This window comes from Crocodylus siamensis, chromosome 7 (assembly GCF_052110815.1).
Source record: "Crocodylus siamensis isolate JL-2025a chromosome 7, ASM5211081v1, whole genome shotgun sequence".
In the NCBI taxonomy this organism is placed as follows: Eukaryota; Metazoa; Chordata; order Crocodylia; family Crocodylidae; genus Crocodylus; species Crocodylus siamensis.
In genome coordinates this window covers 2,509,739-2,525,309 of record NC_143401.1, presented here as the reverse complement: position 1 = coordinate 2,525,309, position 15,571 = coordinate 2,509,739, and the positions used below count along the sequence as shown (strand labels likewise).

The 15,571-nt window shown below is 47.7% G+C and overlaps 1 protein-coding gene across 2 annotated transcripts in view; it reads left to right on the top strand.

Annotated features, from left to right (window-relative positions):
• Positions 1 to 1,426: 1,426 nt before the first annotated feature.
• WDTC1 (WD and tetratricopeptide repeats 1) overlaps positions 1,427 to 15,571 on the top strand; it is a 28,733-nt gene continuing 14,588 nt past the window's right edge. The window contains exons 1-7 of one of the 2 annotated variants that reach the window (XM_090057263.1): positions 1,427 to 1,622; positions 7,420 to 7,769; positions 8,650 to 8,797; positions 11,583 to 11,666; positions 13,639 to 13,685; positions 14,575 to 14,686; positions 15,266 to 15,453. In XM_090057263.1, the coding sequence (XP_089913389.1) occupies positions 8,690 to 8,797; positions 11,583 to 11,666; positions 13,639 to 13,685; positions 14,575 to 14,686; positions 15,266 to 15,453 (539 nt within the window). In that variant the 5' untranslated portion in view covers positions 1,427 to 1,622; positions 7,420 to 7,769; positions 8,650 to 8,689. The remainder of the gene's footprint in view (positions 1,623 to 7,419; positions 7,770 to 8,649; positions 8,798 to 11,582; positions 11,667 to 13,638; positions 13,686 to 14,574; positions 14,687 to 15,265; positions 15,454 to 15,571) is intronic. The other variant, XM_090057262.1, reaches the window with a different exon arrangement.

The window sequence follows — 15,571 nt, the reverse complement described above, 5'->3', positions numbered from 1 at the left end:
AGGAGAAGAGAGCAGGAATCTTTTCCTGCAGTGCTGCCGAGGCTAGCGACGAGGGCACGGAGTTGCAGTTGTTAAATATAGCTTAACACGATTAAACAGTGTAAGACATTTTATAACTTTTAACCAGAGTCTGAATTACACTTTGACTCCTGGGGCGGGCATGGGGGCGGTTCACATGAAGTTAGGTGGACTTGTTAATCAATGAACCAGTTTAAGTGACCTCCCCCCCCCCCGTTATGATTTTTAAAACATGCAGAGGGGCTCCCATCTCTTATGGAGGGGCTCAGCCCCCCCGAGCTCCCCAGTAATTCGGACGCTGCCTTTAACTGTAAAATACAGGACATTTTGATGTTTGATGACTTTTAAACTTTTTATTGATTCTACATTTTGCCTGCCCCCAGCAGCCAGCGGATGGTAATGAAGCATTAGCTCTAGCCATCGTTTGCTGTGTTCTCCGAGAAGCCGAACAACATACCCTTGTTGCTTCCTAAAACAAAAGAGCAATATTTTGTCCACCCAGAACTCCAGGAAGCTGCACTGGAAGGGTGAAGTGCACGAGGACTTTTGCAAACAGTGCCACCACATGGATTTTTCTGTTTCCTTATATATATATATTTCCTCTTTTTAAATCCCCAGCCCTGCAGCTTCCCCAAACAGGACAAAGTTCCACGTTTGATTTCTAGGCCATTCCGACAGCCAGGAAGAGGCACGTAGTGTTTTTTGTGATGCAACTCAGCCGTATCCAATTACTTACCCAGCCTGGTCATACATGGCGTATAAAAGACAGGGCTGCTGGAGGAGCTAGCACAGCAGCAGGGCATGCACGTACTTGGAGCACAAGTTCGCAGTAGCAGGTGCTACTGGGGAAAAGGAAGGGAAGCGGAGGCCCTAGCACGACAGCAGGCTGGCACGCACTCGGGATGGAAAGGAGGCATGAAAGGGGCGAGAGAAGCCACAGCAGCTGGGGCAGGACCTGGAAAGCCCGAGGGCAGCTTTGAGGCTGGCTCCCAAGCAGAAAGGCCCTGCAACAAAGAGCAGAGGCAGGGTTATGAGGCATGGGTGAGCCTTGCTGCAGGAGGGCAGGGCGAGATGCGGCAAGCCCAGGGGGACAACAGCAAAGACCTAGAGCTTGGGCAGGCCTAGGAAGTACAGGACTGAAGCCCTAAGCCCAACATGCACCTAGGCCAGGCCCTCCTTGGAACAAACTACACCTCCCGGCAGCCCCCGCGGCGCACCCAGCCCCCGCCCCCGCGCGCCCATTGGCTTCACCCGCCCCCCAGCGGGTCGCCCCTGTGGCTAGCCGCGCTGCCACTCCGAAAGGCGTACGAGGGAGGAGGGAGAGCTATTCTCGAAGCCGGCCTGCGCCGCTGGCGTGGCGCGGGCGGCGGCGCGGGGAGGGCGGTGTGGCGCAGTTGGCGTGGCGCAGGCGCAGTGCGGCGGGGGGATTGCTGAGCCCCGGACAGCTGGAGGAGATAAACAGAGGAGGGGGCGCGCAGGCAGCGGGCCGCGGCCAGGCTGGGCCCGCCGAGCGGGGCGGGGGGCGACGGCCGCGAGCCCTGGCACCCCTGCGGCCTGCATGGAGCCTCGAGGCAGCCCCGGGCTGCAGGGAGCAGGCCTGACAGGTACCTGCCCCCTCCCCCGGCCTGGCTGACCCCGCGGCAGGGCCGTGCGCCCGCGGCTGGGCCCGGGGCAAGGCCCCCCCCAACTGGCACCCCCCTGGCAGCACTGTGCCAGGCTGGGGGGTGCCCATGCAGGGGGGAGGGTGCCCATGCAAGGGGGGGGCACTTGGCAGCTCTGTGCCAGGCTGGGGGGGTTCTGCTCCCCCAGGCCTGGTTGCACCATGCCCTGGGCACCGCGCTCCCGCTCCGGCCTGCCCCTCTTCCCCCTCGTGCTGGGGGCTGTCAGCTACCCCTTCCCCCTGCAGCATCCTTTTCCTGACAGGTTTCCACACCCCCCCCAAAACAGTTTGTCCCCATTGCGCTCTCTCTCTCGTTTTAAAATTTTCTTTTAACAGCTAGTGTGCTCCCTGCTCCTATCACGTTTTCACGTGCCACGAGCCATGTCCCGGCTGGGAGCAGGCAGGCTGGACGCCTGTCTGGGGAGGTGGCGATGGGGATTTATTCCCCCCCACCCGGGGGCGAATGGTGTTTCAGGAGCGTGCGGGTTTTGGTGACCTTGGGTTTAGCCTTAAAAAGGTGCCGGCAGGGTTTGATCGCTGGGGGAATGCCATGCTCCGTGGGTTTGTGCGACGGGGTAGAGGTTTTTTTTTTGATGCCAGATTCAAACTGCAGAGAGCGAAAGTGCCAGCCGTGCTAGGAACTTCTTTCTTAGCATCCTTTAGGAGTGTAGAGGCATAACCCGCTTGTCTTGGGAAAGCAAAGGGAGATAGTCAGTGGATTGGACTGAACTGGCTATTCGTATGAAAACCTCGGTGGACTTTGATGTGTCCCAAACTCCAGTCTGAATCCGTTATGTTATGACTAGTTGCCTGATTCTCCAGTGCTGGGAGCGGTTGGAGTTGACTAAGCCCTACTGTTAGGCTGCTTAGCAGGCCCAAAGCATGGAAATGGGATCATCTTGTCACCATCATGCAGAGCTTTGGGAGTGAATGACTTTTCAGGAATTTGTTGCCATCTTGTCTTTCAGGATTGGGTATTAGCCAGGCAGGGCCAAAGCCTGTTGAATTCTGCAGATTATTAACCTTTGACTGGAAAAAAATAGAGGCCATGCATTGCAAAAGTGTTGGCGATCTCCCTAGACTTTGCCTGTTCACTACCCCCACTCTGTAGTGTAAAACAGCAGCTAAGCACGGGTAGCTTAGTCCTGCACATCCTGTTTGTTGGATTCTTCTATGAGGGGGAAAAAAGGTGCAAAAGGATGGGAGATGAGGATCCCCTGTCTCCCAATCTGCAGTATATTCAGACTTTGTGAAGTTTTGTGAGGCAGTGACAAAGGGAAAACTTGCTTTGAATGGATAGAGTTGGGCACATGCCCCATAAAAGCCACAGAGTTAGCCTCATGCTCAAGTGTGATTGAGTCTGTTTTTTGTTCTTAGCAGAGTATAAGTTGAGTCCTGCATGCAGCCAGAGGAAGTAGTGTATGGGGCCCTTAGAGCACTGGCAGTGATAGTAAAAGTTTACCCTTGATTGCTTCATACCATTGTGGCTTAATCCTCTCATCCCAAGAGATTGCAGTGCGGGGAGTTACAGATGTATTGACCTCTGGAAATCAGATAATGGATCTTCCTAGGGAAGCTGGAGGATCTTCTCTCTCCTGGAGCAGCATGGAAACTGAAACCTGAGTTAACAAAATAAGGGAAAAGGCTACTGGTACTTGCTTTCCAATCCGACAGTCAGATGCCATGCAAAGTGCAGGAGGGACGAGTACTTTTTTTGAGCACCTTGGGGTTTTCCTGAGAGGCCTCTGTTCCATCTGAATTCTCCCAACCTGACCATGCGGACCTTGGGTCACGGCTTGGCCTTGCGCCTGTAGACTGTCTTGGGGTACACTGACAAAGAGCTCTTATTGTAGACATGATTATAGGGCACAGAGGGGCATATCAAATGAGCAAAAATAAACCAGCTAGCCTTCAAACAGGTTCCTGCTGGGAGTGGCTTAAAACTTGCAAGGCTAAAGACTGGAGAAGCCCTGGATTGATAAGGGCACGATATCTGAATATGAATAAAAGTCATGGCCTGAGAGACTGGCTGCAAGACAAACAGCATATTGACTATTATGTTCCATAGGTGGTAATGAAAGTTGGGGCCTTTTCTGGGGACCTGGTGTTTGACATTGAATAATTTCAAGGCAATCAGTAGCCGTTTGGTCAGAGATACTTAGGAGCCCTTGTGTTGTTTTCTAGGAGACTTGTAAAGCTTTTAAGTCTGGTAAACTTTATTTTGGAGTCTGTTTCTAAATTAATTGAGACTTAGCGCTACTACACTTTAAAATTAAGATGGCCCAGTCAGCACAGTCTTTCCAGCAAAGTCGTGAACTCCTCTAATTGCTGTTTGTTGGCAAAACCCTTTAAATCCTAACCCAACTAGGGTTTTAGGGAGGTATGCCCATGTTGGGTATGGCAGAAAGAAGGCAGAGGTTGATTGCCTGTGACAACAGATGGCAGGAAACCTCAGATTAGAACTTGTGTTTTGATTTTCAGTCTTCATCTCAAACCCTTGGGCCGTTTGGGCAGTCAGACCACAGACACCTCATTTATGTTTTGATTCAAATGGGTCCTATTAAAGCTAAAAGACGGAAGAATTTGCGGGCTGCGTTCTGAACACCAGCGGTGCTGACAAACGTAGGTTCAAGAAAGCAAAGGACAGTTTTTCAGACGTCTTTCAAAGTGGTCATGCACAGAGATTTCCAAAATTCAACCAGACCAGGGATCAGAAGTCAGGATCCACGCCAGATTCTTCCTGGGTGAAGCTAAGTTCCTTCCCCTCATGCTTTTCTGCTTGATTGCTTTGTCTCGGGGCATCTTGTCTTTGTTTTTCCCTGCTTAAATAGAAATACCCCAGTTCATTTGGCTAATGTAAGTAGTCTTACTGAAGTATAAAGCAGGGGGATGTTACAGCTGACTCCAGCACTGGCTTGTGCAGCTGCGGTAGTACCTCTGCTAGGAGCTGTCCCACGTGGAGAGGAGCGATTCTTATCTGGTTTTAAGAACTAATAACTGATGACAGAACCTTCTGGTCCCTGCAAACTTGTGCTGTGTCTGAACTGCCAAATGAGCTGAGAAGCTCCAAAATGCATTACTAATCCTAAAAGCTGGCCAAAATCCTAAACGCTCACAAAAATACTGAAGAACTGACTTGTCTGTGTTCCATCAGCAAACATGCCTTCCTTTAGTTCAAGATGTCCAAAATTGTGGCGGAGGAGAAGGAAAGAAAGGAAGGGTTTGTCAATGGAGCTTTCTTTTGAGAGCATGTAAATGCCTTTCTCGGGCTACTTCAAACAAATGGCAGGATTTGGAGTGTCTTGTAGCCAGATGGCAGTTTGACTGTATATTGGCCTGTGTGTGATACAAGGTCAATCTGAGATATTTATAATATTCATAACCCCCCCGCCCCCTCCCCACACACACGGTAGTATATAGAACAAAATTAAAGGGATGACTAGAGACGAAAGCATTTTCTTCGGTGGGATCTTTAAAAGAACAATGGGTCCATTATCAGTTGGGAGGTGTCTACTTGTGTGACTGCACATGTATTGTTCTAGGGCTAGGGCTCCTAAAACCAAAATGCTACTAAACTTAGAAGTCTCGTCCTGGAGAGGAAGGAGGAGGGCGAGTGGTGGGTGTATGTTTGGGATGTGGGTGAAGAGAAGTTGTAGAAGGGCAGCCTGTCAGAGGCAGTGTTTCAACAGGATTTGTCTGAAGCAACTAGTCTTGCCTAAGCTTTGAGAGAAGTGGTGCTAAGGTTTGGATAGGACCCAGGAATACAAGTCTTCTGGGGTATTAACCTTTTGTGTCTAAGGAACAGAAGAGGTCTGTCTAGAAGGAGTTATTTCGAGTCATTTTAATCATGGAGCGGGGTAAGTGGGGCTGCTGTCCCAGGTTTCAGCCTACCAAGGATAGAGAACTGTGGAGTTTCACGTATAATGAAGTGAAGGTAATGAAACCTCTAGCCAAAGGAGAGACTTGTGTCCCAACTGTAAAGGGATACAAGACCTTGCTTGTCTCATAATCCTTGCTGTGTGATGCAAAGAACTATGCTATAGCTCGACAACATGATGTGAAGTAAGAGAAGCATTTTGTTTTGGAGAGATCCCGGGGCACAGCTCACGGGTACAGCTCACCTCTGACCTGGTAATCTTTTTAACAAAAATCAGAGAAGCCTAGTCCCCTATTTCAGGTTACTGGTTGTTATCTTCATTCAGGCACTTCAGAAAAGTGACTAACTGGAAGCGGAGTTTTTAAATGCTTTCTCTGATGAAGTAGCTGATTTTATACACCAGCTTATTTACCTATGGCTGGCCTTGGGCACAAGTGACAGCCTGGCGCTCTGCACTTCTGCAGCCCCAGCAGTCCGATGTTTGCCTCCGAGTTGCTGAGTCAGCCTGATCCGCGTTGGGCATGGGAAGGGAAGCAGGAACAGACTTTCTCATTAGGTTGGTAGGTGTTTTTGTGCAAACATCTGGAGTGGAAGGAGCCAGCCTTATTGCTGGTTGCCGCCAGGCTCTAACCATTAAAGAATGTGTTTCCATAGAGGCATAAATCAATGCCAGTGATCCATTGCCTGGGTAAGCAGAGGCTAGCTCTCAAAAACCTTACAGCTTAATAATCTGGCCAAAAGCTTGGCATGAAATCATGTTGAGTTGTATGTCTTTGCAACACTGCCTTTTGACATTGAGCCCAGGAATTGGGAGCCAGTGGTTCAGCATGACAGGGGGTAATGTTGAGTTCATTTTAAGAATGGATAATCATTTTTTGGACATACATGGCAGCTCTCTGGTAACACTTTGCAGGTATAAATTGTGTGTGGGGCTAACTGGCTCAAGTGTAGGTGCCCAGAGGGGTAATTTTGTTGCATAAGATTGACTGGTGACATAAGTTGGGGAGAGAGAGAGACTCCTGACTTATGTACTGACCTTGGTGTAGTCACTGCCAAAGCTGATTGCATTCTCCTACTGTCATGGAGGGTAGGGTTTGTGTACTTCTTCCAACTTGATGAATACGAGCTGTGTACAAGAGGTGTGTTTAGCCTACTGTCGTGGTCTTTGGAGTGTGAACAAGGATGAATTTGGGCCTTTATTCTTAAATCTGAGTGGGTTTAGCCCATGTGAAAAAGGGAGCACAATGGTACCAGCTGTACCTGAGTGCAGGAGAGATGTGCTGGGCAAGCTCCTGCCTCGCGCTGCTTTCCTGTGATCCTGATCTCGTCTTCTGCTATTCAGGCCCTCGCTTTGGATATCCAGAGCTTAGCAAACTTTGTTCTTGTGATGTGTACAAAGAAGGAGTTGAAGACAATAACCCATTGTCCCTTGTAATCCGTGCTAGGAGTTTTTTCTAGGTCTCTGGAGGTGAAACACTGTGCTACTTGACCACCTTGTTTCTCTCTCCTTGATGATGTACAAGCCAGAGTGGGTTTTTGTTCATGACTGAAAACATTAGCCCGCTTTCCATCACTGCTTAGCAATCCCTGACTTCTGTAGGTTTACATAGGAGCTTTAATGTTGCTCTTATTATTGGGAGTGGTATGGCAAGAGCAAGTTGGGCTAATCCTCATGGTTAAACAAGTCAGAGTTCCCCTTCCGTGGAAAATTTTGATCAGTTTATTCCCTTTTTAAAAAAGTTGATGTTGTTTCTAAAGTTCCTGCAGAAAGGAACATCCAAAAAGTTGGTCTGAGATAATTAAGATGTGTTATTTAATTGAGTCCTGGCTCCAAGGCATAAGCCAGCATTCTTGTTTTTTCTAGACTTGCTGTGAAACTGGAAGACTATTTAGAGTTCGATTGTTTGACACTGCCACAATCTCTGGGCTCCACAGCTGCAACCTGGGACCCCCTTGGGTCTTGGGAGGGCCTGCATGGTACATCTTTCCCAGAGCCATGCACACTTGGAAAAAGCTTTGACAGCTTGGTCAACCCTTCTAACCAAAACCCAACAGTGAGTTGGGGCTGATACATTTGTGCAGTGTGCTGGTTTCCACCGATCGGCAGTTTCCAGTGAAAAGCTGTTTTGTTGGAAAACTCCTGACTGGCTCCACTCGTGAACTCTTGGAAAAAGTAGCTTCAGCAACTGGTTTTAGTGCCTTGTATAACGCAGGGTGAGTTTTAAAAATGGGATTTTTCAAAACGGGGTTTAGTTATTTGAAACAATGGCAGGAACAGTCCTTAGTGTGTTAACCTCCTTGGGAGCTGCCGTCTTGCTTATTCTTCATCAGCCGGACCTCCTGCTAGAAATGGTCTTGAGACGCAAGAAAATTTCACAACTCGAGTGCAGAGGGGGAGGACTTGAAAACTTCAGAGCTCTTGGGCAACTTCTGATTTTTTAAACCAACGTGGTTAATTTTCAGGGGGTTGACTTAGCTTAACAACTGGAAAATTTTAATTGCTCTTTGTGTTCAAAAAGTCACCATTTCCCATTGCTCTGCTCAGCTGTCAGGATGGCAGTGATGTCTGATCACCAAACTGGCTTTTATCACATCTAAGGAACACTTGCACTCTTCTAGTCCATCTCTCCTCTCACCCCCCACCCCCCCAACTAATTTTCCTTTAACTGAGACTCTGCCCTGCACAGGAGGACAGAAAGTAGACTTGTGAAATTGGCTGAGTATCTTTATTATTCTGTCGCTTCCTTCCACCGCCCCGTTGGCTCCCAAGATTTATAAGTACGGTAGAAAGTCAGTTCTGCAAGGTTTCTGCTCCTCACAGGTACCCGTGGAAATAGAGATGGTCTGTGTAGACTCATTGCTACAGGTATATTCCTGTTGTGCTTGGTCCTTATCTGGAGATGTCCTCCTGGCATTGATCTTTTCTTAATGCCCTTCTCGGTCATGTGTCCTGCTCCTGAGTGTTTGGAAGGAATCTTGTGTGAGGCTCGGCAGTTCCTTTTGCAGGGGGAACTTAGTCTTGCCCTTAGTTAGTAGTTAAGTCCTGGGTATAACTGACTTGGTACATTGTTTGGGTTTTTTCCTTCCCCTCTAGGTAATTAAATGCCTTTACTGAGGATCTCTGCTCTGTTGGAATGCTTGGATGCACAGCAGCTCTTCCCATAACTTCTTTCTGCCTGCCCCATTGCGAGAAGATGGCGAAAGCAAACATTACGAGAGACCTCATCCACCGGCAAATCAAGGTATGTGTTAGCCAGAAGACTTGATTGTGGTGGGAGGGTTCAAGTGTAAGAAGCAAGTTCAGTGTTCATGCTACAGGTTTTACAGGCAACCTAGTGCAGCTTAGTCTTCACACAACAGATATCTGCCATGTGCCTTTGTGCTGTGGTTTTGTTAGCTCTCAGACTTCATTATTCCCCTCTATTTGGCACTGGTGAGGCCACATCTGGAGTCCTGTGTCCAGTTTTGGGCCCCCCAGGACAGAAGGGATGTGGACAAGTTGGAGAGAGTCCAGTGGAGGGCAGTGGAAATGTTTTGAGGACTGAAGCACATGACTTGTGAGGAGAGGCTGAGGGACCTGGGCTTATTTAGTATAGAGAAGAGAAGACTGGGGTGGGGGGGTGGATTTAATAGTAGCCTTCAACTCCCTACAGGGGGGTTCCAAAGAGGATGGAGCCAGACTGTTCTTTGTGGTGGCAGATGACAGGACAAGGAGCAATGGGTTCCAGTTGCAGCAAGGAAAGTTGAGGTTAGATATCAGAGAAAACTCTTATGCAGAGGGTAGTAAAGCACTGGAACAGGTTACCCACAGAGGTGGTGGGGTCTCCATCCTTAGAAGCTTTTAAGACCTGGCTGGACAGAGCTTTGGCTGGGATGATCTAGTTGTGGATGGTCCTGCTTTGACCAAGGAGTTGGACCTCCGGAGATCCCTTCCAACCCTAATTTTCTTTGATTCATTGACATCTTTGCATTTCCTTAAGAGCTGGACAAAGTGTGGTGGAAAGGGAATGTATTCCAGTAGGGCAAAAACTGAATTGTGAAGTTTAAAACCCACAAGATAGCCAGTTTTTTAATCCAGTGTTGGAGACAGTCTTGCTGCTTCAAAACTCCTGTCATTTGGGTTACTGTAAAGGGTTGCTAACAGGTCCCCTCAATGGTTCTGTCAGGTTTTACCCTCCATAAACCCTCCATCTCTTGTGTTCCCAAGAGATCATCTAGTCACAGCAGAGCCAGCTTGGCATGTTTTTTTCTTTTTCTTTTTTAATCTAAGGGGAAAACCTCCCGTTGTCCTGATAGCTTCACTAATGAAATGTCCATTAACTTGAAAGGAATAACAACAGCTGATACAACATACAATCATTTCCTAGTGCTTGAGGCCTTAAATTTTTTGCAACTTTGCTCATAGTATTTGTGAGAGTGGAGTGTAAGCTAGTAGCTAGAGCAAGGAAATGGGAACTGGCATTTATTCCCAGTACAGCATTTTATTCCCAATAACTCATGAGGCTAAAAGCCTGTAGCTTAACCTTTCTGTGCCTCTCTTATTCAGTGGTTAGGGCATGAGCCTGGGACTCTGAGCTGGCTTCAGTTCTTTGCTCTACATCAGGCTTCATATGCAGATCAAAAGCACTTGCTTAAGGTTACATCTGCCCCTGTGCAGAATGGGAGTGCCAGTACTTTTATCCCACAATAATAAGAGAAGCATATGTACTACAGGACCTCATATGGGGTATAGGAAGGCTTTATCTATGCTATTGATGAACTTGTGTAAAATGTCGCAAGTTGCAATGAAAATGAATTTAATTGCTTCAAATTTGGCTTTAGCAGCTGGAAAAATAGCTGTTAATGTTCAGAAACCAGCTTCTGGTCAACTGTACTGTGATATGGTACATCCTGCTCCTCTGTCCACATCCTCCTACTGGGAGGCATTTCAAATGATCTGTTGCAGTTATTTCAACAAAGACCTCTGGGTTCTGGGAGTAGGTGCCATCTCATTGTTGTACACAGCAGGAAATAGGAGTGTAGAAATCATGGCTTTCCACTGGCTAAACGCATGATGCTGAGCAGACATGGGTCCTAGCTTCTAGGTTTGTACTCCAACTACTAGATGTCCCAACCTTTCTTTGCTTCTCCCATTAGCCTTCCTCCTCCATCCAGGGCATCTGCTCATGTATCTGGGAATCTCTTGAGGGGAAAACAACTATCTTACTTTTCCTGACCTTCAGAGGTACTGCCACAGCTGTCTGGCTGCTATTCTCTCTCCTGTTGTGCATCCCAGCCTTGTGGCACTGCAGCTGTATGCTTCTGCTCCATTCCTATCTATAAAAAACATGCCTTGGTTCCCAAGGAGGTGGTCCAGTTCACTGTCACAACAATTTCCTCCCTAGTTGCTGTGCTCCAAAGAAATACTGAGAGTGGCCTAGGAATACTGAAAATGGAAGAGCTGATTTTTGTTGTAATGTAATCGCCCTTCATTGCTTTGTTAGAGTTACACAACCTATGACCATAGTAGGTTTTCCATCCAGCAGCCTTTAATCTAGTATTTGGAGTGAACCTCCAGCTGTGACTTGAGGCTTCTGCCTTTTAGCCTGTACTTGCCCAAGATGGAGCTTCCTTCTGCAAACTCCTTTTTTGGCTAGAAGCATAATGTGCATGCCCCTGACTTTTTTTTTTTTTTTTTTCTCTCTCTCTCTCTCCTTTCTTGTATTGGTTGCCAGACTTGAGCCTGGCAGTTGGGATTGTGTTGTTTAGTTCTTGTCAAAATTATGATTGATTTCTTCCCCCCCCCCCCCCGCCCCATATGCCCCCTTTTTACTCCTGAACTTAGGAATACAATATGAGGCCTTCTTTAGTTTGAGAGAGATGCGAGCTTAGCAGTGGAAAGGCATCCAGCCAGTACTGGGAACAGTTTGAGGCACTGGGAGGGTGTCTGAGTGTATTTTACAACTGATGTCTGTGTTAAAGGTAAGAAGGGTTCTGTGTTTGCTGAACTAAGTGCAATATGTGGGTTTGTTTTTTTTCCACATATAGGAAAAAGGTGCATTGGGCTTTGAGCGACATTACCATGTCACCGACCCCTTCATCCGACGTTTGGGCCTAGAAGGAGAGTTACAGGTAAGTGGGAAATGCCAAAAAGAAACAAACCTGCCTTCTGGGTCTACTTGAATCTATATACAGAACATTTGGAACAAACTTTTTGGGAGTAGTAGGTGTCCTGGAGGGTAGGCCTAGGATCCAGGGAGACCATGACAAACTGGAGGATTGCACCAAAAGAAATCTCATGAGGTTCAGTAAGGACAAGTGCAAAGTCCTGCACTTAAGATGGAATAAGCCCATGCACCAGTACAGGCTGGGGACCAACTGGCTAAGCAATAGCTGTGTAGAAAAGGACCTGGGGGTTACAGTGAACAGTAAGCTGAATATGAGCCAACAGTGTGACCTGGTTGTGAAGAAGACTAATGGCATACTAGGCCACCTTAGGAGAATCATTGCCAGCAGATTGAGGGAAGTGATTCTTCCCCTCTATTCAGCACATCTGGAGTCCTGTATCTGGTTTTGGGCCCCCCACTGCAGAAAGGATGTGGACATATTGGAGAGAGTCCAGTGGAGGGCAACAAAAATGGTTTTGGGGCTGGGGCACATGACTTGTGAGGAGAGACTGAGGGACCTGGGCTTATTTAGTTCAGAGAAGAAAGGACTGAGGGGGGATTTGATAGCAGCCTTCAACTCCCTGTGGAGGGTTGTAAAGAGGGTAGAGCTGGACTGTTCTCAGTGAGGGCAGATGACAGAACAAGCAGCAATAGGCTCAAGTTACAGCACGAGAGGTTGAGGTTAGATATTGGGAAAAACTTTGTCATGGGGAGGGTAGTAAAGCACTGGAACAGGTTACCTGGAGAGGTTGTGGAGTCTCTATTCTTGGAGGTTTTGAAGACCCGGATAGACAAAGCCTTGGCTGGGATGATGTAGTTGGGGCTGGTCCTACTTGGAGCAGGGGTTGGACTGGATGTAACCTCCTGAGGTCCCTTCCAACCCTCATATGTCTCTGTGTATGTAGAGACACACCAGTTTGTTTGAAGTGCACTGCTAGCTTTTCCATGTGCAGGTTCTTCTGCTAATGCAGCTATAGCACATTTTGTCTTGACCAGGGCTTGTCAGCTAATCTTCACTGTGGCTGACAGTCTCTGTAGGGAAATCCTCTTATCTCCTAGTTGACAAGAAATCAGATAGTCAAACTGCATGACATCTAGAACTGTAGCAGTGTTTCCAGAAGCAGGTGAATGAACTGTCCCATTGCAGTCTAAAGCTCCTAAAATTTGTTAAAGATCATGAGGAATGAGTTTCCACATAGGTGGAATTTTAGTTTTCTCCATTCTCCTCTCAGCCCAATCCCCACCCCAGATTACTAGGTTAGATATCAGGAGGCACTACTTCATGGTTAGGCCAGCTAGGGTCTGGAACCAACTTCCAAGAGAAGTGGTGCAGGCTCCTACCCTGGGGGTGTTTAAGAGGAGGCTAGATGAACATCTTGCTGGGGTCGTTTGACCCCAGTATTCTTTCCTGCCATGGCAGGGGGTCGGACTAGATGATCTGCTTAGGTCCCTTCCGACCTTACAAACTATGAAACTACTGATGGCACTCTCCAGCCTTTCCCTGTTAATAGGCTTTGTTGAATAGGACAAAAAAGGTATTAAGTAATGATCACCCAACAGCAAGATGCTTCTCACAGGTGTTGAAAGTGCATTTTCCTCTACTGCCCTTAGGATCTGTGCATGTGATCTCAGCTTGTCCAAGAGCTTTGGAAACGGTCACCTTTCCTTGTGCACAGCAGGATTTTACTTCCTGAGGCTGAGCTGTCATTTTGTTCAGCACTAAATGTCCTTTCTCTTCCCCCCCTCCAGCTGTTACAGTGTGTGTTTCTTTCCTGGAAGTGCCTGTCTGGTGTGGGTGGGTGTCTCTGTGAAGCTGAAATTAAAAGCTGCTTGTATGAAAGCTAGTTGTGTGGGGAGCTTGCTGTGCCCTTGTCTTGGAACAGTCCTATTTGAGAAATCTGCAATTTATGTAATGTTCTCTTCCTTTCTTTGCTCAGGGTCATGGTGGATGTGTTAACTGCCTGGAGTGGAATGAAAAAGGAGAGTAAGTATGTGCTGGGCTTTGGGTATGATGCAACTAACCCAGGCTTTCTCAAAAGTAGGCTGCACATCATATAAGCAATTGATTTCTAGTCCCAGTAAAATAAATGAGGGCTTGGGCTGAAGCTTTCGAACCGTAGCAGAATCCAGGTTTCAAGAAGAGGCTCTTATCTTGTTGTTTGGACCTGGAGGTCACTGGAAATGACCTGATTGTGAGTTTAGAAGAGAACTAGGCTTGATGACAAATGTAAGGTCCTGTCCTGGAGGGCCAGGATGCTACTAAGCTGGTGTCAGGGCCCAGTGGGTCTCTGCTGGCTGTATCCTTCTGATTTGGGACTAGAATGGCAGATTTTTCCCTGCTCTGTGCTCAAAGTACTCCTCTGGGGGGATCACATTACATGGATGCGGTATTCACTCCATCCACCTAATAACTCCCTTCTTTTCATTATCATCCGTGTGTAGTTTCCCCACATAGAAAATAACCAAGCAGAAGAAAGACATCTTGGGTAGCCCAGAGACACATTCTGCTCATTGTCCACCCAAATCCATTTAGATCACAGGAACTTCATGTACCTGAAGGAGAAATTTGGCTTCAGGGCAGCAGTTCTTGGTCTGTAGTCCTGACAGCTCAGGGATCACCACCTGATGATCTCTCATCCTGTACACCTTCTGCTGATGATGTGTTCTGCTACTTGCAGTATCCTCTCCCTCAGGTACCCATTCCCCCCTACTTAGAAAGCAACCTGCAAATCACTGAATTCATGTCTGAGAGCTGCTGCAATACATCCTGAGTCCTAGTTGTGAATGGTTTAACCTGCAGGAGGAGTGGATGAGAAGTTAAATGTAGCCAGGAGTGGAGCAGTGTGTGTAGCACTCTCCTCTTGATTTTACAGCTTGCTGGCCTCTGGGTCTGATGACCAGCACACCATTGTCTGGGATCCACTGCATCACAAGAAACTTCTTTCCATGCACACAGGACATACTGCAAACATCTTCTCTGTCAAGGTGAGTGAAAGCCTTTGTAGCTTGGATAGCTGCCCACCGGTCTGACTGATTTGTATCTTCCTATGAAATGGGACTTAACTGACTGAAATTTTGAAAACAGACTTGCTCTCAATTTAGTAATATTTTCTTTAATAGAAAGAAAAGCTCCATTTGCCTGGTCACTGCTGTAGGCTGAGGGCAGGCAGCAATAGCGGAACTGCATGTGCATATGGCTTATTAGAGAATGCAAAACCCTCTCTCTAGATTTTCAGTCTTGGGCTTTCTGACATGGCAAGAGTTGCTCTGCCTCTTGCAAATAAGAGTAATCTTCCACCAAAAAAGCTTTGACTACTTGTACAGATAGGCGCTCCTGTCATCTTGTGCTGTTGCGTATTATGATCTCGGCATTGTTTCAGGAGGCGACTCTGGCTGCTGCAGCTTGTTGTAAAGGGAGCTCTGGCAGTTGCCAGCTGAGAGTAGGTCACTGTGAAGGATGCTTTGTCTTGTGATTGTGTGTCCCTCCTTCTCTGTCAGAGGGAGGGCAGCGTGTGAAGAGTCCAAAGCGCTTCCTGGTCTGAATGACCAATCTGCTTTCCACAGTTTTTGCCGCATTCGGGTGATCGGATCCTCATTACGGGAGCTGCAGACTCCAAAGTGCATGTCCATGACTTGACTGTCAAGGAAACCATCCACATGTTTGGTGACCACACCAACAGGGTGAAGCGCATTGCCACGGCTCCCATGTGGCCCAATACGTTCTGGAGTGCAGCAGAGGATGGGTTGATCAGGTAAATAGCTCTTGGTCATTTCAGGGTACATCTCTTGGTGGTGGGAAAAACGTATTTGAACAGTTGCTGATACCTGTAGCTCTCGTACATCCATGCTCCCTCCTGCTAGCTTGGCAGT